This window comes from Camelus dromedarius, chromosome X, assembly GCF_036321535.1.
Source record: "Camelus dromedarius isolate mCamDro1 chromosome X, mCamDro1.pat, whole genome shotgun sequence".
NCBI classification, from domain to species: Eukaryota; Metazoa; Chordata; class Mammalia; order Artiodactyla; family Camelidae; genus Camelus; species Camelus dromedarius.
In genome coordinates this window covers 85,927,350-85,954,298 of record NC_087472.1, presented here as the reverse complement: position 1 = coordinate 85,954,298, position 26,949 = coordinate 85,927,350, and the positions used below count along the sequence as shown (strand labels likewise).

General features: G+C 38.4%; 1 protein-coding gene across 3 annotated transcripts in view; it reads right to left on the bottom strand.

The window, feature by feature from the left end:
* The window catches only part of PRRG1 (proline rich and Gla domain 1), a 100,953-nt gene that overhangs the window by 25,587 nt on the left and 48,417 nt on the right, over positions 1–26,949 (bottom strand). For all 3 annotated transcript variants that reach the window (XM_031445515.2, XM_031445518.2, XM_031445517.2), the window contains exon 3: positions 12,160–12,320. In XM_031445515.2, coding sequence (XP_031301375.1) covers positions 12,160–12,320 — 161 coding nt within the window. The remainder of the gene's footprint in view (positions 1–12,159; positions 12,321–26,949) is intronic.

Here is a 26,949-nt window from a genome sequence, read left to right as displayed (position 1 = left end):
CTAAGGAATGTAATTCCTTGGGTAACAGGTAAACCCCTGTTCTCTGAGTTCATTGCTAACCTCCTAGCATGCTGTGAGAGACATGTGACATCGTCTTTCAAATGAAACAGGTGCATTAAACATTTACCAAGCAAAGTTGCTGATTTAGGGTTCTACTGAAATCCCAATTTGAATGTGAAGATTTCATTCTCATCATTTCCACTGACTGAATGCAGCTCTGCTGGATAATGTGAGCCATTACTAACAATGACAGTACTGCCTAGCAAGCAGTCAACCACCCCACAGTGGCAGCACCCTGGCTGACAGGAACACCGGGATGGCCACTGTGCCTGCTAGGTCGGATTGTCATACTTTCATAGATTCAAAGTTACTGTTGAGACCTTAAGGCTCTGAACTGCAGAGGGGAGCTCCAAGAAAGCCAAATGTACCTGCAAATGCACCTTTCGCTCCCCAAATGCACATCTGCTTAAGCAGGGGGATGCCTGATGTGCCCCACTCCTGCCCACTGTGCCCATAGAAGGGCAGGGCAGATATGAGGAAAAGCAAGGCAGAAAACAGGGTCAGCAACAGAGCAGACTCCTTTCAAGGATTAAAATGAGGGTGTAAGAATTTCCCACAGGTTGGGTGCATAGTGTGGAAAGCTTGAGCCATGATGCTACTACTCTGCCCCAGAGGGCTGTGTGCCAGGCAGAGGGTCTTGACAACGAAGAAGTGGGGTGTGCATACCAGGACAGGAGCCAGCTGGGGAAGGGGGCAGAAGAGACCAGCACAGAGTCAGAGCTTATTCCTGAAACTATGTTGCTGGGGGGGCTTCTCCTAGGACTCCCTGAGCACTGTGCATCTCCCACCCAAGTTATAACTAGGCCCACCAAAGAGTGAGTGACAGCCAAGAAGGGGCTACAGCAATATCAGTTAAGTTAGAGACCTCTATCCGGTTCCCTTCCCTTCCCCCAGGTCCTCAACACACCAGGAGAGAGATGGGAAGCAGTAAGGGTTAAAGAGCAGATCATGACCCTCTCCTCACACCATGATCTTAAGGTCAAGGTCTAGCAGGAGCGGAAGGAGCAAAGGAGGAAAAGGTGAGCATAAAGCGAATCCAACACTAAAGTTCTAAGTGGAAGAGAGGGATAGGAGTTTTTTGCCAAAAGGTGCCTAGAAAGGTATGAGATCTGCCTGTCTCTAAGGAGTAAGAGCTTAGACTATCAAATCAGAGTGGTTATACAAGGCAGGGTCTTTTCAAACACTTATGTAACCTTAAACTCCAGTACAATATCACCATGGAACCCTTGGGTATCCACCAGGTCCAGTAGAAGAACTCCTTCTATCAAATTAATTCTAACGAGGAGCACTGATGAGGTCTGAAATTCTACATGTGCCTTGAGTGTAATCATGGGTAAACAGCAGCAGATCTGGACGTTAAACAGGGCATCGTGAACTAGATACTGCCGTCTAGGATATGCAGAATTATATTAAGTCTATGGTGCAGATGATCTACAAATGACAAAAAAAAAAAAAAAAAAAAAAGAAAGAAAGAAAAAGGACCCACCAGTCTCATCAGTACACAGTCTCTGAGGGCAGGTCTGAAAAACATTAACTGGCATTGAGAGAGGAAATCTGCTGAGGTAACTTCAGGTCAAGGTCAACAGAGAAAGACCCACACTGGAGCAAGCCTACTACTTTGGTAACATACAGGCTGAAAACCCTCCAAATTAAGTTACTCCCATAACCTGAAACGAGTAACTGAGACTACATGGGATTTATAATCTACAAAAAAGCCCAACTGCCATAGAATAAAGTTCACCCCTTATTTAAAAACAACATTGACAAAATAATCAACAGAAACTTACTTTAAATGATCACACAATGGACACAGTGATGTCTGCCTGCAGAAGTGAGACCATCCTCATTTTTCCAGGAGCTCTAGTAGCTTCATTCCACAAAACAACAGACTTTGGCCCTGTTTAACTTACTCTCAAGAGATCCCATTAGTAGTGAGAAAACCTGTGGGAGCCCCAGGAAACCAACCCCATGTGGCTGAAGGGAAACTTCATATCTCGCTCCTCTGAGAGGGTCGAGTCTAGGGCAGGGGTGGAAAGACTTGGATGGAAATGCATAGGCATGGCTGGGAGACAGCCACAGCGATGCTCCTTGTTTGCCCCCTAATTATCTACGCCCAGACTCAAGTCCCTACCTCTCTTCCTTCCTGAATCTCCTCAGCCCTCAAAGGGCAAAATTCTGAATCAGTGGCTCAAGTGCCATCAGTGGATCATGAGTGGCTGAGTCAAATAGGAATTTCCCTAACAGTGCGGAAGCATCCGAGTTTCTGCCCACAAGTGTGATGAGTAACCACCAGAGAACTAGTGACCAACTCTTCAATACCTCAGACACTGAGCACTTCCTGTTAATCACTATCTCCACCGACCAGTATCTGCATGCTACCTCCTGCCATGGACTCTGAATTTAGAGATTCCCAGTGTAGCTTTTGTAACATATCCTAGCATGAACGGGCACTGCTTATCTCTTTCTTCAATTTCTCCTCTAACAATTTCCACACAAAACAAATGAAAAGCAACACTTTGGAATGAGAGTTATCTAAAAAGGAATGGCTAGACTTATACTAAAATTTCTGGACTCAGTTTCTAACTTGCAGACACAACTTGGGGGTGGAGCGGAGCATGGAGTACACAGGGCATTGAGCAGACCCAGACAGGACGGGCACCCACACCCCCAGAAACACTACCCACTGCAAAGCTTTCTGAGTATTCCAACTAAGAAGTTACATTTAAACCATTTGCTTTACAATCTCACAGAATGTTATCTGCTGGTCGCCTACATTAGAGTCCCCAGGACTGCTCATTAAAGCAGGTTCCCTGGCCCCATGGAGATCTGTGGACCCTGGACTGTGCATTTTTAAAATAATTCTTTTACTTTGGAATAATTTTAGGTTTACAGAAAAACTGCAAAGATAGTACAGAGCATTCTCCTGTACCCATCACCCAATATCCCCTAATGTCAGCACCTTACCTGAGGATGGTGTACTTATTATAAGTAATGAACCAATATTGATCCATTACTATTAACAATGGATTTGGACTTCACTAGTTTTCCCACCAATGACCTTTTTGTTTCAGAATCCAATCCATATTGCATTTAATCATCATGTATCTGTAGCATCCTCTGTTTTGTGACAGTTTCTCAGTCTTTTCTTCTTTTTCATGACCTTGACAGCTTTGAGGAGTCAGGTATTTTGTAGGATATCTCTCAGTTTCGACGTCTTTGGTAATTTTCTCATGATTGGGGTTATGGGTTTGGGGGGGAAAATAACACAGAAGTGAAATCCCTTCTTGTACCATGATATACACGATTTATCACTGATGATGCTAACTTCGATCCCCCAGGCAAGCTAGTGTTTGATAGGTTTCTCCACTCTAAGGTATTTCCCCCCACTTTCCACATTCTAGTCTTTGGAAGGATTTAAGTCCAAGCAACAATCAAGAGAGGCAGAGAATTAAGCTCTGCCTCCTGGAGAGTGGAGGGTTTACATACATATTTTGGAATTCTTGTGTACTATAGATTTGTCTCCTCGCGCCTATTTATTTTTTCATTTGTTTATATCATTATGGACTCATGTATTTATTATACGCTTTGGGTTATAATCCAATACTACATCATTGATTTTGTTATTCAAATTGCTCTGGCTTTGGCCATTGGAGCTCCTTAAGGTTGGTTCCTTGGTCACTTTGACATGCTCTCATTCTTTGTTTTTTTGAGTACTTCCTTACTTTCTGATGCTAGAATATGCTTCGGCTCATCTTGTATCCTCCCCTGCTCTAGCCCTAGAATCAGCCATTTACCCCAAAGAGTCCTGGTTTCTTTTACTGTGGCGTATTATTAGAAACTCAGATCTGGGCACTGAGTGGGACTATGCAGTTCTGATAAGCAACCAAGCTGATTCCTACACACTCTAAAGTTTGAACACAGCCATTTTGGGAAGTCAAGCACAAAAAAACTAGAAATAATCCTTCAAGAAAAGTTCTGAAATAGTTGCTTTAAAGAATTACTACCACTTTCTCCATGTTAGTTCAAGATTAAAAGTTCCAAAATACAAAGTACCCAAGGGGACTCACAGAGAGGAAAAGATAGAAAACAATGGTAGAGAGCAAATAATGATTCCTAAATAAAGTGGTTCTGACTCAGCACATGAAAACTACAATAAAACGTATTTATTGAAGACTTTCTCTGTGTGAGGTACTAAGTAGAAAGCTTCAAACCTAATGCTGCAGGTATAATTTCTCCTTTTTTAAACATACAGAAATTGAGGCCTACAAAGGTGAAATGTTTGCACAAAGCAACACAGTCAGTAGGTGGCAGAGCTGAGACACCAAATCAGGTCCACGTGATTCTCAAAACAGAGGATTTGGGCATGGAATTCTGTTAAGGGCTGCTTTGTGAGCTTTTGTGTGTATGCAGGCTGTCTCTCCCAGATCTCAAATGCCACGAGGGTGGGTCAGCTTATTCATTGTTGTGTATTCTGTGTCTGTTATATAGTAGGCACTCAGCAGATGACATCCGAATAAATCCGACCAAAGTTCTACATGGTGAAAAGAGGACCACAAAGCACAGTGCGTTTTCTTCTGCTGTATGTTATAACTCAACCTGTGTTCCAAGTTAGGTAACAAATTACTAAAAAAAGAATTCTACTGAAAGCATATTTCTAACTGACACAGTTCAGATTTGGGAATGATGAAAATACGTATGAGTAAAATTGTTGTGAGTGATAAATTTTAGTAAACAAAAAGATAGTAGTCTAAGTAGAAAGCAAATGCCAAAAGTCAATAATTTTCTTCAGTGTGTGGATCAAATGAACTTCACAGATGAAACTTTTGCTCAAATGCTTCTTAATGTAGAGCAGATCCTTCCTAACATATAACAAACACTATTCTGAAACAAAGCAAGGATCAGAATGCCATTTCTACTACACTTATTAGACCAAAAGCCCTTGGGTACACCTTATCCTAAATAATATAGTTTTAATTGCGTAAGCAAACTCAGAAGACAGGCTTTAAACCATAAAGAAGGAAAGGAACCTAACACCAACAAAATTTCAAATTAAGCTCACATCTATCAGCTAACTTGTGAACACATTTTAAATCACTACTTCCTAAGAATTAAACGTGTTTCATAATATACCAATCCATTTGTTCATTCCTTCATTCACCAAATATTTATTTAATTCCTCTATGTGCCAGCACAGTTTCATATGCTAAAGACCAGAACTATGAAGGAAACAGAAGAGAAATGCTTCTGGGCTTACAGCTCAGGGGGAGAGCAGTAATAAACACAACAAAGAGATGTCAGGTGGTGATAAATGCTGGGAGGAAAAGTAATTCACAGAAGGGGAAGAGGTTGCAATTTAAGGTAGGATACTTCCTCACTGAGAAAGCGAACTTGATGGAGAGCGGCAAGGGAGCGCAGAAATACCCACCTGGAAGAGGAAAGAGCAAGCACCAAAGTCCTGAGGCGGGACACGTGCTACGTGTGTGTAAGGAGCCCCAAGGCTGCCGCGGCAGAGTGAAGAACAGGTGATGGGTGGTGAGTCATGCGTGATGAGGTCAAGCAGCACTGGCAGCAGTAGTGGAGGGGGAGAGCGGAGAAGGGTGGGGACTGACAGTGCAGTGCCTTGTGGGAGATTCTGAGCACTGACATCTACTGAGGGAAACAGGAAGCCCTTACAGAGAAGACATTGTAAAGGATCACTTTAGCCTGCTGTTTGGAGAATTACCTGTGAGCAGAGGGCCACGAAATCATATGGATGAGAGAGTGACGGTGGCCTGGATGTTAAGTGGTAATGAGAAGAGAGGCTGAGAGGTGGCTATATTCTGAGCATATTTTCATGCTAGAACCAAGACTGTTGTGCATATGAAAAAGAAGAGTCAGGGATGACAACAAGGTCTGGGGCTTAGCAAAGAGATGTATGGACAGAGTTATTACCACTTACTGAGACCAGAAAGGCTGTGGTAGTAGCAGAATTGGGGGGAAGGCACATGAATCTGTCTGTTTAGTTTGAGAACCATATTCAATCCCAAGAGGAGGTGCTGGGTAGGCAGTTAGTCACCCAGGTCTGCCGTTCAGAGTAACCCTCCAGGATATAAATTTGGGACTCATTAGCATTCCAACCCACAAACTAGGAAATCTCACCAGGGTAGTGAGTAGAGACAGAGGAGAGCAGTTTCAAGAAATGAGGTGATTGCTAGAGGGAGACACAGGGTGAAGAGAGTTGTTCTTTTCCTAAAAGGTGTGTAGGCTACTGAGAATGATTCTAGAGAGGAAAAGGTGATGTTGGAGAGTGTAGAGAATTGCTTGAGCAATTGCTGAAAGAGTTTCTTCTTCTATTTGCTTTGAAGATCGCTGAAGCACAGCATCCTGTTTGCGAGCAGGAAAGGATACAGAGACGCACTGAGACACATAAGGACCAGAGAGGGAAGCAATAAAAACACTGCTCACCTTGAAAGCAATAAAAGAGGTCAGTAAGGTAGAAAGATATACAGTTAACACATAGAAATCAGTAGCCTACAAAACACATATCTGACAATGGATTTATATCTAGAACATATGGAAAACTTTCAAAACTCAAAAATGAAACAATCCAATTAGAAAATACTCAAAACACATGAAGGAAGACAGAAGAAAACATATAAATGGAAAATAAACACATGAAAAGATGTTCAACATTATTAGCCGTTAAGAAAATGGAAATTAAAACCACAATGTGGTATCACTATACACCTATCAGAATGACTAAAATAAAACACAATAACACCACCAAGTGCTGGCAAGTATGCAGAGAAACTGGATCACAAACACTGCTGGTGGTAATTTAAAATGGTAATTTCCACAATGACAAATTGGCCTGTTCAATGTCCTAAAGAACTACACGTATATTTACCATACAACCCAACAACTGTACTCCTGGGGATTTACCCCAGAGAAATAAAAACTTACGTTCACACAAAAACCTGTACACAAATATTCATAGCAGCTTTATATGAAATAGCTCCAAACAGATGACCATCAACAAGTGAATGGTTCAATAAACTGGGATACAATCATACCATGGAATACTACTCAGCAATAAAAAAGGAATGAACTACTGACACACGCAACTTGGATGAATCTCAAGAGCATTATGCTGAGTGTAAAAAGCCAGCATTAAAAGGTTTCATATTACATGATTCCATTTATATAAGATTCTTGTAGTGACTGAGTTATAGAGGTGGGGAACAGATTAGTGATTACCAGAGGTTAGGGATGGTAGCAGGGGGGTGATTATTAAGGGAGATTTTGTAGTAATGAATGAATTCTGCTTCTTAACTATAGTGGTGGTTACAGGAATCTAAGTGATAAAATGGCACAGAACTATAAACATGGGTTGTACCAATGTCAGTTTCCTGGTTTTGAAACTGCATTACAATTATGTAAGATGTAGCTATTGGGGGAAACTGGGTAAAGCTACATGGGACCTCTCTGTATTATCTTTGCACTCTTCTGAGAATCTCTAATTATCTCAAAATAAAAACTTTAAAAAAGTCTAATGCATCCTTGATAGTATTTACAAACTAGTGAATATGACAAAAAAGAAGCAGACTCATAGATACAGAGAACAAACTAGTGGTTACCAGTTTGGGGCGGGGGGACAAAATAGAGGCAAGGGATTAAGAGGTACAAACTATTAGGTTTAAAATAGGCTACAAGGATATACTGTACAACTCGGGAAATACAGCAAATATTGTATAATAACTATAAATAGTTTAACCCTTAAAATTGTGAATCACTATACAGTACACCTGTAGTTTATACAATATTATACACTACACAGTACACCTGTAGTTTATACAATATTATACATCAACTATACTTCAATAAAAAATGGATAAACTATTTTTAAAAAATCCTTTGACCATAGGATTTCTTAGAACTCAAATCAAAATAAATACCTGGTTCATTAATTTAAAAAAAACCAATAGCCTAGTACATAAGTGTTCATAGCAGCCTCATTTGTAATACCCCAAATTGGAAACAACCCAAATGTCCATATGTATACAATAATACACTACTCAGTAATAAAAATGAATGAACTATTGATATGTTCACTAGGATGCATCTGACCATAATTATGCTGAATGAAAGAAGTCAGACAAAAGAGAGTGCATAATGTACGATTTCACTTACAGAAAACTCTAGAAAATATAAACTAATCTACAGTGACAGAAATCAGATGAACCATTGCCTGGAGGTGGCCATGATCATGGGGAGAGGCGAGGTAGAGGAAATACAATGGGACAAGAAGAAACATCTGGGAATGATGAATCTGTTTACTATCTTGATTGTGGTTACGGTTTCATGAGTGTACACATGTGTCAAATTTTACCAACCTGTATAATTTTTATATGTGTAGTTAATCATATGTCAATTATAATTCAATAAGGTTTAAAAATCCACAGCTAGCTTACACAGTCACCAATAATAACCAGTGCAACTATATCATGGAAAGGAACAACCCATTTACAACAGCAACAAAGCAATACTTAGGAACCAACCTAAGAAATGTGCAAAACATATATAATGAAAACAATTAAACATTCCGGAAATAGAGAAATATTGACTTCAACAAATAAGAAATCTCTTCTTGAGAGAATGATTTAATATCTTAAAGATGTTAGTTCTCCCTAATTTACAAACTGAAAGAAATTCCAATAAAAATACTGACGTGATTTTTTTCTAAGCTCAAAAATTAATACAAAAATTTATATGGAAAAAGAGGTGAACAAGAAGAGCTCACAAAACACTTAAAGAGAAAAGCTTATAAGGGGAATCAGTTCTCATTTATACCAAATATACTAAAAACATTCTATAATTAAAACAGTGTGGTACTAGCATTTGAGTAGAATGATGGACCAACGGACTAGAATATAAAATCCTGAAATGGACTAAGTACATACTGAGTTTAGTTATATGATAAAGGCTACCCAAAATCACTGGGGCAAAGAGAGATTTTACAATAAAAGGTATTTTGACCCTGGATAGCCATGTGAAAAAAAAATCAGATCCATAACTCACACCACACCCAGAAATAAACTGTAAGTGAATCAGAGATCTAAATGTAAAAAGTTAAATATGTTAGAAGAAATTGTGTCAATTCTTCTATAACTAAGGGTAAGAGGAAGGTTTTCTACTATAATTAAAAATCTGGATTTAATAAAATACCTGTTTAATTAATGGGTATAATGAAACTGAAAAAAACTGCATGGGTGCATGGGAAAAAGTCATAAACAAAGTCAAAATATAAATAACAATTACAAGCAAACATTTGAAATATATCACCAATAAAAATTAATATATCTAATACACTTTTTAAAAATTGAAGGGAAAAAAGGACCATAAATATGACAGAAAAATGGGCAAAGACAATTCACAAGACAGATACAAAAATAGCCCATAAACATATGATTAAACATGCAACTTCACTCATAAGAGAAATGCAAATTGAAACAAGGTATCATGTCACATCCAACAGATTGAAAAGAAAAGTCAAACCTTTGAAAATACACTCTGCTGGCTAGACCGTGAGGAAATAGGCACTCTCAAATACCTGGTGGGAATGCAAAACACTACAACCCTTATGGAGGGTACTCTGGCAACAGCTCACCACACGCGCATCAACCCTCAACCAGCAATCCACTTCTAAGAATTCACCCTGAAGACATACTTCCAAAAATGCAAAAATACACATGCACAAAATCATTTACTACACATTATCTGTAATTGCAAAAATACTGGAAACTACTTAATGCCCAAATACAGCAGACTGGTTGAATAAACCGTGACACACACTTACAAGGAAGTACTATACAGTTTTTACATATCTGTGAATACACACAGAGTGACCTCCAGAATGGATGGATAGATGGATGGATATAAACGTTTCCCTCCTCCCTATTATGATATGGATATTGCAACTGTGAAACCACTGTATGTGTGTTGCAGGACTGAGCAAATGACTTAATATATTGATGTTACTGGGAGTCAGGATTCTCATTGTGGAAAATTATCTGCAAAGAATGTCTATATCTCGTCCACAAATGTAGAATGGGGAAAACAAAGAAGAACCTTGAGTAGTATTGGAATTAGAGATTAGCAGGATGAACTTGCAATTCCATACACACAGACAGGCACATATTTTTTTAATGCGTGTAATTTTCCTAGCTCTGTTGCCTGAAGGCCCAGAGCCATGGTACTTTCACAGCAACAAGAACACTCTAGCTCTGGGATCAACCAAGACTGCGGAGAGAAACAGCCAATTCCAAGGCTGGGTCAGGAACGCATCAGATCATCCTCGAACACCTTTGTTGGGCCAAACAGTTAAAAAGTGCTCAAAAAAATGATAGGGACATGTCAAAGAGACAGAGAAGCCAGTTTGAAGACACTTCTATTAGCCAAATCTGAGATAATTTGATCACAACATTGATAGTAATGGATTATAACTCATTGAATAAAGTAACCTATGAAAGATATAGAGAGATCAAGGGACAGTTCCTGCCCACAGTGGAATGCCTACAAACATACATAGAACGATGGAGTCAGAAGTTCACATTTAGCATTATATTAAACTATACTTTAACTGATTCAGTCAAGAATTATCAACAGCAGGCGTTAAAACTAGTGAACAGAAGTTTGGTGGAGAAGAGAGTATGTACATAGTTTCAGGTATATTCCCACTAAAGTACCGACCTTTCCTTTAAAGGAGAATGATAAGCAGGCTGAAAAGTCATTAGCTTTATGAAAACCACAGTTGAGTATCTAAAATTTGTATTTTTTGAAAAACATAATATCAAAAACTGAGTCTTATTTAAGTACCTGAGGCAGTTTTTATTAAAAACTGCATGCGACAAAGAACTATTTATAAGCACTATTTATACTATAGTCCGAATGTTCTTATTAAAAAATTATCTATGTACTAAAAATAAGCCAGAATGAGAAATAGAAAAATTATAAATCTGATGGTGTTAAAAATTCAAGTGATCTTATTCATTTCATGTTTTTACTATATTGTCAATTTCTCTATAATGAACATGTATTAATTTTATAAGAAGAAAAAATATGTAAAATAAAACAAGCAAGGAATAAGCAGATGCAGAAGAAAAAAGCTGGAAAGAAAGAAAAACCCCAACAGTGCTGTGAACAGTGCCCTGTGATAACATGGTGGGATTATGGATGATGTCTTCTTTTCCCTATTTTTAACTGTGGAATTTGACTTAAAAACTATGATGCTCAGTTTACCATTTTATAAACTGATTTTGTCTTTGCTGTGCACAGTGGAATCTAGCACAGCTGCCTCTCAAATCATCTCTTCTTGAACTCCTTCCTCTTACCCCCTGGATCCTTCTTTACCTAACAAGAGCACAAAGGTCCTTTCTTTAAAACATCTACATCTACTGCTCCTGAGATTATTTGATGTCCCTTTAGCACATCTGACATCACTCATCTCCATGCAGTGCTACTTTCCCGGCTGGGGCACAGGAATGGACCTATCTTCACAGAACGGCTGCCTCTGGTAACGTCACTGCCAAGTGTGAAGCGGTTCCGGAGACGGCACACCCCTGCCTGGTGCCGTCTCCTCCCCGTTCTCCTTGAACAGCACGCAGTTCAGAGGAAAGAGAGATGAAGGAGTCTTCTCAGAGCGGGCAGGGAATTCACATAGTCTTTTCTTTTGTAGGAGAAGAAAAATGTTTTAAAACAGGGTCAGAATCTATAAGTTTCTCCTGCACTTTCTCTCTCATCCCGCAGGACAAGGTGAAGATGGGATCTAGAACTTTCTGAACAAAGCCTCATGGGAAACAACTGCCGCCCCCTGGCCAGGATGACCAGTCTCTCAGCTCGGCGGGTCCTAGGGAAACGGGGCCCTCAGAGATGGAGCAGCACGCAGGGAAGTGGACCTCACTCCCCGACCCTCGGGGCATTTTAGTCACAGGCCATGTTCAAGAGTTCTTGGAGAGGGTAGTTTTTAACTGACAGCAACGCATACAATTTGGGAGTGCAAATACACATCACAAAGGTAGGCAAATCTGTGGACATTTTAAAAAAAACTGCCAATATACTTACAGTTTTCTCATTATTTTCGAAAGCTTCTCTTGCTTCTTCAAATGTGCAGACTTCTTCCTTGCATTCACGCTCAATGTTGCCCTGTCTTATCTCCTCAAAAAGTCCATTAGCTCTTGGGTAGCGTTTTAACACTGAGTTGGCTTTTTCTCCTGTGAGGAAAACTAAAAAGAGATATAATAATAAGTATAAAATTATAATTAAAAAGACATGTAGAAAGTTACTATGCAAGGTGAAATCTGCTAGACGCTCTTTAGAAAACAGAGCCAACATCCTACACCTCTTCCCTGGCTCAGTGACGAAACGCTCGGCTCTAAACCACATCTGCTGTTCTCCTCCTCATGTGAGGATGTCCTTTCAGTAGCAGTCGCCCTGGGCAGGGACAGTGACATGATTAACTACGTTATCTCCAGACATTAGCACATTCCTGCCAACCATGGGGGTTTAAATATAGCATAATACTGATAGCAGCACTCAGACTTGTTACTGCAGGAGGAGCCCCTGGCATTCTGCTGTCAGACAGCAGCAGCCAAACCAAAATCTAGCCTCTGGACTGTCAGTCTTTGTCCCCCTCCCTCAAAAGAAATAAAACTCCAATTGACCTTCTAGAAGCCCAGAGACCCTTAGTTGTATAAAAAGACAAGATGACAAAATATGAAGAAATTAAGATAAATTTGGCCCTAATTTATTCGAAGGAGTATTAATAATAATTTTGTTCTACATGCACATAAGTTAAATATATCATGACACTTTAATATATTCAACCCATTTCAATGTCCTTCAGAAAAAGATTCTTCTGCACGACTTATAGAGGCATTTTATATAAACATTCAAAATGCACATTTATGATACCCAGTAAAATAAGGCAACAGTTATATGCATACTCATGAGAAATTGTTTTTAATTTTACATACAGATTCATTTTAAACTACACTTCAATTACATTTTTCTTAAAGTGTCATGCCTGTCTGGAGAGATAAACAGAATGCTACCAGAATTTAACCTTTGCTAATCCAAAGAAATTAGAAAATTCCCTAATCTTAAAGACTTCTAACATGAGGGACGGCACATTACAGATCCTTCAGGATGTTTTAAAAAAAAAAAGTCCTCATGCAAACGATCTTTTGAAGTAAAAAACAGTAAGTGCTCTTTTAAAAAGGGCAACAATAGCAATGAATTTAAGGTTAACCTCATTTATGAAATGTATATTTCACTTGATAGAAGATACGGATTCATTACTTAGGATTCTTAAAAATATCCAGTGGATAACAGTTACATGGCTACACCGAAAACTAGTTGACCTTCCAGAAGTGCTTCCTTCCTCCTGTACCTCAGAAGGGTGCCCATCTATAAAAATGAATCACACAGTCATCAATTATCATTCGAAGAAATCTTAAAAAATAAAAAATAAAAAGGTGCTGCAGAATTGGAGAGTAACACTGGAATTTTCTATCAGTGCTTTTCACCGTTCTGCAGCATCGGAATCCCCCGCTGGGCTTACTGTCACACATACTGCTGGGCCTGCCTCCGAGAGTTTCTGACGCTGCAGGTCTGAGGCAGGGCCAAGGAGCCGCACTTCTAGTAAGTCTCCAGGCACTGCTGGGACTGCTGGTCCCACTACCGCAGTTTGAAACCAATACTCAAATGTGAGCTGCTTAGAAAACTAGTACTGAGGAAGGTGTGTATGGAATGCTGGGATTAACACATTTAAAAACATCTTCTACTGCATGACTTTTTAGGGCCTTTTACACATATTTAATGTATTTGTAAATTTCCAGGAAAGGAACATGACACAGTATTTACCGTATTTATTTGACTATGGAGCCTTTCTTTAGAAAACATTTCACTGAATTAACAACTTCCTAGCCATTGGTCTTATGTATGCCAATGACAAATAATTCTCTTCCATATAATAGGCCAACTAATACAGGAAGACAGTAACTGATTTTCCTTGAGGCTCCTCTTTTCTAGGATAAACATGCCTAGCTCCTTCATCTGTTGGCCACATAAAACAGACAGGAGTCTCTGCATCTCAGAAAATACTGTATCCTATACTGAGTGTGGTCTGAAAAGTACAAAACTGATCAGAATCGCCTTCCTTGTTTTTAAACACAAGAGACATGTCAATAAAGTCTAATATATCCTTGGCTTTTGTGAGATTTTTCTTGAAAATAAACCAATCAATAATATATTTTAAGCTTTTAAGAGGGAAAAAACCTAAATTCTCCTAAGAGAAGATGTTATATGCTATCTCTATGGAAAAGGGAGTCAAGGAAAGCAGCTAACTCTTGAAACCAGAAAGTAGGCTAATTCAGGAGGTTTAACAACTATAAGGTAATATATAGCAAGACACAGCTCTTCTAATCCCAGTCCAATCAAATAAGAGCATTCCACAGACACCTTCAGATTATTTCTTGTACTGGGAGGCAAAATGATGTAAATTGAGAACTCTAAATGGAATAAGCTGGCAAGTAGATTTTATCTCAATTAGAAGATACCAGCTGAGTAAGAATCCAACCAGTAGGAAAGATACTGCTACAGATTAGTTGTGTCTGTCATATATTAGGGAATAGGAAGCTGTGGCAGGTTATTTGCCAGGCCTCATCAAAGTAATTTGGAAAGCTAATGGGTGATGCCAAAATTAGGATTCCTTCAATGTAGAAACAAAATAAAAGGGAAGATAGCAGCTTGAACCTATACAATAAGATCAGACTATTTCTTCCTAAAACAGTGGGCAATTTCTATGATGCAAGGACTTGTGTTTGGACTTCTAAAACTAAAGCAGTGATGTTTGAAACTAAAGCTGACCACTTCCCTCTGCCTCCTCCTCCTCAAATTGTGAGTTAGCCCACAGCTGTCCAGAATCATGTGTATGCCTACATCAGAGACAACATAATGTGACAAGTATACAGAATGTAAATTTACTCTGAGAACACAACACTGAGGTGTATTTCAAACGTGTTCTTTTCTCATTAAAGGAAATAAAGAAAAACCTAAACTGATTTCTTTAGATTCAGTTAGTAAACACCCTTACTAAAGAAAATATTTAAACTCTAAGGCTGATAAACATATACAATAACAAAATAAGTGTATTAATTCAAAAAATGTAACTACTTTTTCTTAATTTCGACATAAATACCTCTCACCCATGCTTTCTTTGCAAAAGAAAATAAAAATAATGAAGTAAGATGGCTTTGCAAGTAACTCCCTAAAGAACTAACTTAAACCAAAATATATAGCTATATTCTTTCAATTCATTGCAGGATACTAAAACTTATATTTTAGTGCTAAAAATTTTATCCAGGTGAAGTAATGTCCATACGTTCACTGAAAAACAGCAGATGATAAGGCCTGCAAATTAACAGCCCACTTGGAAAATCTCTACTCCAATTATCTAATCAGTTCTCTCATCTTGGGTCTGAATTCACTAACAGAGCCATTATTTAAAGTTGTGAATGTTTACATTTTTCTTTTAAGTGAACAAAATTCTTTTCCTTAGGACATATTTGCCAAACATAGACTATGTACAATGAGATCATGACAAGTCACAAAGATATGTAGGAGATGGCCTTTGCCCTCAAGGTTCTTCAGTGCGAGAGATAATGAAGATAAAAGAGATACACAAAGAACACTAATGCAAGATGGAACAAGGTAGTTGCTCTTTAAGGTCAGAAGGCAGGCATATTTCTCCTGGGTACGTGTGTTTGGGGGTGAGAGAGGGACCTGGAGACGGGCTCATGAAAAGTGTATTTGGGCTGGCCTTTTAAACATTGGCAGTGCTGGGACATTCAAAGATGGTGAGGAAGCACATCCTAGGGAAACAAAACAGTGATTGAGGGCCTGGAACGGAATAAACTAAGGGCCATAGATAAGGAACAGTGAGCTGGTCAGTAGGGCCAGAGTACAACATTCAAAAGAGGAAGAGAGGGAAAGGAAACCAGAAAGGGGTCAGTAGCCATGTCATGGAGGCACTTAATGTTAGGCTAAGATATTTAAACTCTTTGAGAGCATTCAAGATTTTAGACTGATACTTTGTGGAGAATAACCTAAAAAAATATGTATGTACAACAGATTCGGGGGTAGGATGAGGAGAACATGGAGGGATAAAGGCCAGGAAAAAGGCTACTTACAATGGACCAGGTTAAGAAATAATGAGATCATGCATTAGAATGGTGGCAATAGGAAAGGAAAGAAAGGGACAGATGTGAAAGATATGGCTATTGGGTGACTTCTCTGGCCACTACACCTATCATGTATCTTATTCTTTAGTTAAATCAAATCTTACCATTCTCCAAATAGACTCATATGCCTCCATAATTTTGTACCTAATATTTCCCCTACCTAGGAAACGCCTATTCCATTCAGATGTAACATCCTCTAAAACCCTCGAGTCTACTCCCCACTCCATTAGACAGAGCTGCTGTAGCTGCTCAGTATTTATGTATACTTCAATTACAGCAATTAACTAAACTGTATTATAATTTTTGGTATGGCTATCCGGTTCCCCCTCAAGACTATAAGCTTCTTGAGAGCACAGCCCATATATTATTAATACTTTGATCCAACCTCTTTAATAATACCTGGGAAAGAACTTGGTACAGAACAAGATTCACTAAGTGAACAACAAAGGAAAAGGTAGAATGGAAGAAACCTGAAAACTGAACAACTAGAAGCTGGGAAGCCATGGACCTCGCCTCTAATTATGTAGTAGCACCGCAAACTTAATGTAAGATTGTGAAATAAATATATTTACAGCAAAGTTGCTAGTGAGACAGCACCTGAATATCTTTTAGCAAGAGGAACTATTTTTTTTGAAATTTGTAGAATCCTCCTATTTATGCCCCCCTTGAAGCACAATTTCTTTTTGTTGTTTTGAAAGAACCACTGACTTCCCCTAACAGTATGTAGAGGAGTAGCTGGAAACTTACTGCTCTGGGAAGAGGGTCAAGCCAGATGCCCTTTGGCTTTGCAAGGAACCAGCACCTTGGCTCCCCAGGGCACTGCAGCAAATTCATGGAGGATGTGCGGGGTATTTTACATTTTGGGAGGAAATGCGTTGATACTCAACATCTGTTTAGACATCACACAAACTATTACCTTAAGGTAATTCACGGTTTCATCATTCGATAGTTCTACATTCCTCTTCTTTGGGAAGCCGGATTTTCGGCTAGTGATTAAAGAAAACAAGTGCTGTGTTTGAGGAGTGTGAAGATTCGAGAAGTTGTGCAGTGCCCAACAGGTACACACATCCCCATTAGTAACTGCATGTCTTTTTAAGATAGAAATACTGAAACAAAGTGAGTCACACGAATTTTTTGGTTTCCCAGTGCATACAAAATTTGTTTACACTGTACTATAGCCTACTGAGTGTACAATAGTGTTGTCTTAACAAAAACTACATATATACCTTAATTTAAAAAATTCTTTACTGCTAAAAAAAAAATGCTATCACCTGACAGCATGGGATTGCTACAAACCTTCAATTTGTAAAAAACACAATAATGCAAAGCACAATAAAGTGAAGCACAATAAAAGGAGGTATGCCTGTATTATTTCTTCAGATGGCCACCAAGCTGTCTGGAGATAGATAGATACACACACACACACACACACACACACACACACACACCTATTAAACTGTCTGGACCTAATTATTTAATAAATGGAACTATTAGGTATTTCTTTTGGTCTATGGCTACTATGAAAACAGAGCACTGCAACAACTAAGGGCACTGTAAACTAGAAAGTTTGGAAAACTCTGATCTAGGGGGTCTGGAGACTGATGGAGTCCTGCCACTGCTCTCCCAAATCCATCTGGGACACCAAGCTTCAAGGGACTGGGAAGTTCCTTCTCCAAGGAAGGAAACCAACATCCCTTTTGACAGTTTAAAGTTACTAAAACCTGTCAAATGGGTTATTGTGGCCCTGACAACAACTGGCAGGAAAAGAATACAGTGTACTCCCCTACAGCAGCCAGTCACATCACTCAGCCATAGGGTTATCCTAAGCTCGCCCTTAATTATCCACTTCGGTTCTGGCAACTTGCCTGGGGAAGGGCTAGGGAGATGAAAATTGCAACAACAAGGGCACTAGAAAGCTGCAGCACTGGGCAGTCAGGCCTGCTAGACTATGGAGTGAGCACAGGTGAGTGAAATGCGGAGTAGAAAGGTGCCCTCCTCTTGTCCCAGCACTGCTGGAAACTGCCAGCCCAGCCAGGGCAACCTATGCCTCAGTGACTAAAGTGACTCCTCTACTGTCCTTGGAACTGTTCCGAGTACTGGAAAGCCTGGCTTGGGCGCCCTGGTTTTGAGGTAACACTATATGCTGGCAGTGGCAGCGAGAGCGCCAAGAGCAAGAGAGAACAGAGACTTTCTACAAATGTATCCAGCACTCCATTGTCTTTCCCCAGTGCCAGAGGCAGGGTGTGCTGCCCTAGACCTAACGTGCAACCCCAGAGTTCTTGAATTTCCCACGGGAACAGGGTTGGTCAGGGAAGGAAGAAAGACATTCTTGTATTACCAGGGGCTGCGGCTGATTCATTTGAGTAACAAACGTAATCTCATTGGCATCCCAAGTTTGTTAAGTGGTAAACATCAGTTACACATTTAGAAAGTAAGAAAGAGAGCTGTTAGAGCAAACAGCTACGTGAGGAAAGCAAAAACCCTGAGCTTTCCTTCCTCATCTGTAAAACTGGAATAACAGCACCAACCTCATAGTTATAAATGAGGTAATGGACAAAAGTGCTTTGCTCAGAGCTTGCGGAAGAATGGAGCTCAATAAACAATGGTCTGACTTGTCAATGTCATGCTGGCAGTTATTCCATGAAGGGAAAAACAAGAGATTTATCAAGATGATAAAAAAAATGCATAGAAAATAAAGAATAAATGATCAAGGAAAGGGTTAACTAGCAGTGAGTTTGCCTATTTAATTCCAGCGATGCCTGGAAGTCTGGTCCCCTTGGTCAAGTTTGGGATGAAATGTACTAGCTTTATAAAGTGCTGTTTAAAGCCTAAAACTCCCTTAGGCACTCTACCAGCTTGCCTACACTGTTTATTGCAAATGTATAGATTGATGGTCTGCACTGATGGTATGTAGCCTACTTTCAGCTATATGACCACTGGGTATCAAATCTCAGTAACCTTGTGCCTAGGCTCCCTGGAGATCAAACTTATCTTGCAGGTTCACAATCAGAAAACAAAGCATGTCTTGTGTGACTAAAAATGGCCTTAGGAGCCATCTTTCTCCTGCAGCACCATACCTTTGGCCATTATTAAAGCCTTGTGAGAATCTCATAGGTCCTTTCAATTATCTAATGTTGAATAGTGGCTACAATATACTTTACGAATGATTTATAAATATTTTGGAGATATCATTAACTTTAAAAATTTCAGAAATTCTTCAGAATGTGATTTAAGGACTATTTCTGTTCCTTATTTAGAAGGACTTGATTTTGTAAGAAAGTCACTAAGAAGCATCCTTTAACATATCTTATATGCTTACTTCTATTCAATTTCGGTCAAGTTTATGTTGATAGCCTATCATTAGGATTTTAACAATAGATTACAAAGAAGCTTTTAAGGACAGATTAAGAAATGAAAATTATACACATGATATATATGTTTAGAGAATCCTGAATGAGTAGCTATAACAAAATACACTAAATTATTTTCTATTAATGTTTGGGTTATTTGATAGTTCAGATAGCTAGTCAATATTGATGCAAAAATTACTCAGATAAACCCAGTCTCATAAACTCAGAAACAAAAGATGATCAGGGTCATGCATTATAACTTATCTTATGTTTTACCTACGGGGAAGCCCCAGCTCCCTCAGACTAATCAAGGATCAACGTATTTAACCTTCATCCTGGCTATAAGGCTTGAAAGCCTAACTGCACATTAAAGCTGAGAAGTAGAAGGAACTAGGGGTGGGCAGAACTAGACCCACAAACTGACAGCAACAAGAAGTGAAAGCTGATTACTCTGAAAACAAGGGAAAAGGGAGATAGACGATAAAGAGGTAAAGCGATAGAGATAAATAACCCACTGAGGGTTATTTAGAGTAGGTTCTAACCCCACTCACACTGACAGCTCCGAAAGCTGTTAAGTGGCAATGATTATATTCAGAATGGTGAACCTGAGTCACCAAGAAAGGACCAAATGATGTTCATGATACTGTTTAGGAAGGCAGTAAGTTACATGATCTATTTTAGAACTATTTCCCTAAAAATAGGTTTTAAAAAACTTTTTAAAACAAATTAAAAAGGTCAGCATCAGCAATCGGCAAAATGTATTTTTTCAGATGGAAATTTTGTTCCTAGACAGTGTTGTGTAAATGTTGCTGTACCAGAGAATGAAACCATAATGAGCCCACACGCTAACCGCGAAACAGTTTTTCTCTTCTGAATAAATCTCTAATATATTGTTTAGTTGTGAATTTCTCATAAAACGCTGCAGAAGATGGTAAGCTATCCACTTATTTGAGCCTTCTGTTTGTCATGTGAAAACTGCCTTTTCAGACTATCTTGTTGACGTCTAAGAAAGACCATATCCATTCACCACTTTCACCAACCCTGTACAGAGACAAATGAAACTGCGGGAGAAGAGAAGAGTGTGGTACAGTGAAAAGGTCTTGAATTTGTAATCAAGTATGTGGATTCTTGTCCAGCTCTGGCACTAAACTGACTGCAAGATTCTGCATTTGTTGCTTAATTTACTTGGGCCTGTCTCCTAATCTGTGAAGCTAAGACACTGTATGTATATGATTCCTTAGATCCTTTCAGTTGTAATTGTGAAATTTTACAGTTGGAAAAAGTTTTAAGTGGGAGTACTGTATCCTATCCAAATTCTTTTGGGAAATGAATATACTATTTTTCAGCTAAGCAACCACCATCCCCTAAACCAACAATAAAAGCAAACAAGAAGCAAAAATCCACAAGACACCCTCCCCATCCAATCCTGTGCTCAGATTTATATACTACTAAAAAATAATCCTATGAAGTGTCACACTCATAATTCCTTGTTTTCTTGCTTCTAAGCTATTTTGATGCTATCATTTACTCAGTTGTGCATGCATACAGTGACTTCAGGGTTCTTTCTGCTGAAATGGATATTAAATAGGTATTTCTTATCACAGACTACTGGGCATAACTTTCCCTAGAAAAACAGGTCTCACTAGAATTCTAAAGTGGCATTTCACTTACTAAAACACAAAATTATGCAAAATAACAAAATGATATTTGGATCATCTTCCTATTACTTAGGGAGGTGGAAAAACTAGAGTATTTCCCAATTGCATTTCACCACTGTAACCTATTTGTGGAAATTAAAGATTAATTTTTTCACAGCAGGTAGGTTTACAATTCAGAATTTACTATATGGTGGTGCTCATGTGCACAAACAGGTTGAAATTAACTTATACCTTAGTTAGTATTCCATGTAGTATATATTTTCACAGGAAATTAGGAAGCTGAAATCCATTCAAGAACTGAGATACTTTAAAAAAATTTGAAGTTACAGGATTGAGCTAGTGAAAGTGGGGAGTCTCAGGGTTTGAGAGAAGAAATAACTGTTATTAATATCTTTAATACCCTGAACCTGCTCCCTAAGGACAATGTAGTGGTTATGATCATGACCTAAGACTTTAAAAAAAGATCTCTTTGTGCTAACAGAGGTATGCAATGAAATGCTAAATGATATAACAGGCAGGTTTCCGGGAATAAGTGTGGAGAAAATGCCAGAAATGGATTTCTATAAGAGAGAAGACAAAAGAGGTAATGTACGTCTATAAAGACAATATTCTTTAAAAACAACAAAAAATGGTTCTCCCCCAGAGTGAGTCTTACTAACACAACATGGTTTTATTAAAAGCCAAATTTTACATCATATATTCAGATGTCTCTTGTCTAATGATTTTATGCTTCATAAGGAATAATGAGATAGAAATGATGTACTAGAATCTCCCACAAAGGAAGGCAAAAGGCCAAACTTTCTTCGAAGGGATTCTACAATTTATAACTCCTCCTTATCAAAAAGAATTCTTCATGAAATGGTAGATAAGAATAATCAAGTTACTAGCAATTTACAACAATTGATTTAAATGTAACACATGACATTTATGGACTACGGGCTGTGCCTTACCCACAGGAAACAAATAAATATGGACTTAGAAAATGGTCTAATTTGCACAAAATTAAGCACACAGTCAGGTAGAATCGCCAAAACGGTGGAATTTCAAAGATGAGTATTTCTCCTATCACTAGTGCCTCAACTACTATCTGTCACGATATCATTTGTCTTAGAGTTTACAGTTGTTACAACCATAACACTTTGTAGTTTATGGTCCTATTTACACTGGTTACAATTCTGTCCCGTGTGGAAGAATATGGAAACAACTACAACTAATAATCACCATTTAATGGGAAGAAAGACAGGTAGATAGAGTCAGCAAATAAGAAATATGGTTTTATATACATAACTCTATGTTACAGTGAATGCCTTACAAGCTATCAACATAGTATGATATTATCTATGTGCTAGTTAGCTGTAATCTAGACTCTAGGAGCAGATAATTGTCCTATTAGAATACATACGACATTTAATCAAAAAGCTTCATTTCAGAGGTGGCTGTTCAGATAGTATTCTGCTATCTTCCTCTTCTGTGCACAACAGCAGAGTGTAATGGATTTAAGAAATGGAGTCTCACTGACAAATTAGTGTCTTTGTAATTAGCACATGATTTTCAGAAATGATTTTTTTGCTGAAGTCAATGTTGTTTATAGGTGAATTGGTTCTAGAAATGATAATAGTATTCGAACTTTTGCTTGCTCCATCTGCAGGGGAGGTACTGTATACCAGGAGTACTCTGTTGTCTAAAGGGGTCCCTTCTCTCACAGTGGGTCCTCTCAGGGACCCCTTTAGAAAAGCTGTGGGCTTCACTGAGCACACCAGAAACCACTGATCCATCTCAATCGCTTTATTTTACTGACAAGAAACTGACATCCAGAGGTTAAGTGACCTATCCAAGGACACAGCTTCTTGATTATAGGACCAGGACTACACCTCAGTTTCTAGAACCATAAATGGAAGAAATTTTCACATACTCAGGTATGAGGAAGTCATTCCGGCTGATACATGATTTAACTTGAATTTTATGCTAAATAAAACAGCCTGTTTATGGCCTATGAAACATACTTTGTACACCTGCTTTAATCCTTACAGGGTGCACTGACCTGAAATAAAGAATGTCCATGTTAAAAGATAAGATTAAACAACTCCCTTCCTGGGTCACCAATACTGGTCGGAACCTTTGATAAGACTCCCTTCCCAGGTACCAGGGTCATACTGACTTCCTGTGTACGTGCTGACTTGCTGCTGTTGTTTGAAACCTTGAAGAAATGGATCCCTGACTTCTTTGATGTTCTTTGTTCCAACAAGATACAAAGCTGTGCTGAAAATCATGCTACTCCAGAGTAGTTCCTCAGAGTTATCTGAGAGGCTGTCTCCTGGGCTATAATGCTTAGTTTGGCTCAGCTTTCTATTCCTATCATAGATTGGCTTATTGATGATTTCTGTCGACAACCATATACCTTTGTCCCTCAGTAGCTATGGGGGATTCATTCCAGGACCCCCTATGGATACCAAATTCCATAGGCGCTCAAGTCCCTTATGTGAAATGGCGCAGAATCTGCATATAACCTATGTACATCCTTACATATACTATAAATCATCTCAACATTACTTATAATACCTAATACAATGTAAATGCTACATAAATACTTATAAATACAATGTAAGTGGTATGTAAAGAGTTGCTGACACACAGCAAATTCAAGTTTCACTTTTTTGAACTTTCTGGAATTTTTGCTTTTTTCCAATATTTTTGATCCACACTTGGTTAAACCCATGGATGTGGAACCCACAGATACTTGCAGATACAGAGGGCTGACTCTAATCCTCTTCTTTAGACTCAAATTATTTCTATGAAAAACATCATAATATGTTAATTATGGCTTATCTCTAAAAATTTCCTTTCCTTTATTCTCAATCAGTGGGTTCTTTTCTTAAATCAGTGGTTTTCAATCTTGGATAATTTTGCATCTCAGGGAACATTAGGCAGTGTCTTGATACATTTTCGGTTGTTACAACTTGGAGGGGTAGGTGCCACTGGCATTTAGTGGGGAGAGGCCAAGGATGCTGCTGAACATCTTACAGTGCAGAGGACAGCCCCCCACAACAAAGACTTATCTGGCCCAAAATGTCAGTATTCACTCCTACATACATGCCCCAAAGAATTGAGAACAATAGTTAAACAAAAATTTGTACATCAAGGCTTATAGCAGCACCATTTACAATAGCCAAAAGGTGGGAAGGACCTAAACGTCCACCACCTGATGCATGGATAAGCAAAATGTAGTATATTCATACAATGGAATATTACTCAGCCACAAAAAGGAATAAAGTACTAATACAACAATGGATAAAACTAAAAAAAAAAATTATGCTAGTGAAAAAAGCCAGGCACAAAGGGGCACATATTTTATTATTCCATTTATATGAAATCTCTAGAATAGGTAAATTCATAGAGATAGAGATCAGATCACAGGTTGCCATGGCCTAGGGAGCGGGAGAAATAGAGACTGATTGCTTAATGGGTACAGGGTCTCCCTTAGAGGTGATAAAAATGTTTTGGTACTAGACAGCTGCACAACACTGTGAATGTATTAAATGCCACTGAACTGTACACTTCAAAATGGTCAATTTTATGTTATATGAATTTTTTTTTGCCTACATTATGTGTTTTGCCTCAATTAAAAAAAAAATGTCAATAGTGCTAAGCTTGAGAAACCATTCTAAACTGTACCAAAGTTATTTTCTTCTTGAATGGGTAAAAGGCAGAGAGGATTGCATTAAAAAAAAAAAAAAAGCATGATCCTTAAACAGTTAGCTAGTTAGCTCATTTTTTTTCTGATGGAAAAGACTTGCCAGGAAAAAATAATGGCTGCTGTCAGGCCCAAGCAGATTTGTTTTACTGTTATAAAATTATGAAGCTAGATAAGGGTTTACAATAAATTGGTGACATCATCTAAACTGTAGAGGCATGAATATGCTACTGTAATAGAGACTCAGATTTAATATAGGCCAGAAAATGAAATAATTGTCTTTAAATGTGTGCCTTCACTTCAACTGTAAACCAGGGAGCTGTCAAATAAAATTAGGCACTACATTATGAGACAGTCACTTTACAAGGCTTGTCAGTTTGAACACTCATTCCCTGTTTGAAAATATGGAGCTGTATGCTCAGAATGAGAGTTTAGGATTGGTCTCAACTGAGCAGTAGTTCAGCAATGAATCAAAGAGCTTAGAAACTTACTGTGGTAGCTGTAAACCATCTTTCCTTTCATTAAATTTTGATAAGTGGAGGGGACATGTTGGGTTCATTGAACTAAAAGAGCCAAGCACATCCAGGGATGCAAAGGAATGATGCTGCTATGCTTTAATTAAAAAAAAAAAAAGACTAACTGGTACCTCTGTCACTGATTCTCTATAGCACAATAATATGTAAATGTATACTAGGACATCACGGGCATGTTACCACTAAGTATGGAAAATGAAGATGGAAACTGACTTTTCAGATTAAGTATTTATAGATCTAGGACTTCCTTCTAGGCTAGGTAAAAGATATTTCCAAAGACTAAATACTGAAAGAGGAGAAACAGGAAAAATGCTAAGGTATCTTTACATTTTTATTTTAGTTATTCTCCACAAATAATACATGTCTGCTTGCGATCAATCAGCTATTCCAGATATCGTTTCCTATACAACAAAGCAAAATTTGTTTGAAGATTCATGGCTAAATGTTATTCTTATTTTGTAAAAGAGGAGTAGGAACATCTTGTGGCTTGCTGTTATTGAGAAAACATGATGAATTTCTTCCAGAAGTTTTTTTTAAAGAGAAGACAGTGAAGTTATGTATCAGTAATTGCATATTAGACTAATAAATACCATAAATTGCTGCTATAGCACTTAAAAGCACACAGTAAGAGAAGTGTGTTCTGACAGGAAAAAAATCAGATGGAAAATAGGTATGACTTAAAAATCAAATTCTGCTCACTGTAACAAAAACAAGAGTTTGCTTGGTGGAGTACTGAGACTTGTCATTTTATCGTGAATGTACCAGCTATGCAGGGGGGTAATGTAAAGGTAGAATAAAGTTTTAATTTCCATCTCAAGATGATTATAGATAAATCTCTCTAGTATTAGGAACATATTTGGTGAGCCTATATGGACATACTTGTAAAATCCTCAAATTCTCTTCCTTGTGAAAATGTTAATTCTCTACTAAAATCTTATACATAATTTTATTTATACATGCTGTTCTTCTGTAACAGCATCTCCCCTTGTTGTCTCATACTATGCTGGCATTCCATGATGTATTCTTTGTGTTAAGAAAAACCACAAAGATAAAAACTTATCGATCAAGAAGGGTGAATTTCACCACAGAAATGGTATCTTAGGTCCCTTACTTTAGGCAGCTCCCACAGTGAGTTGTGCACAGCAAGCTTCTGAGTTGAATTATCTCGTTATCTAGCTTGGTGACTGCCCGTCAGTGCTGCTGCCTTTGAAGTACTGCAGCCATGACCACCGCTGCCCAGAGGATTTTGATATTTGAGGCACTCCACTATCTGATACACATGTGTTTTAGCTGTTAGCATAAATGGTGATGAACAATGAGCCATTTCTCTTTGCCTATCTGTCCAGTCCACTGTGCTGTGAGAAATATATGATCATCATC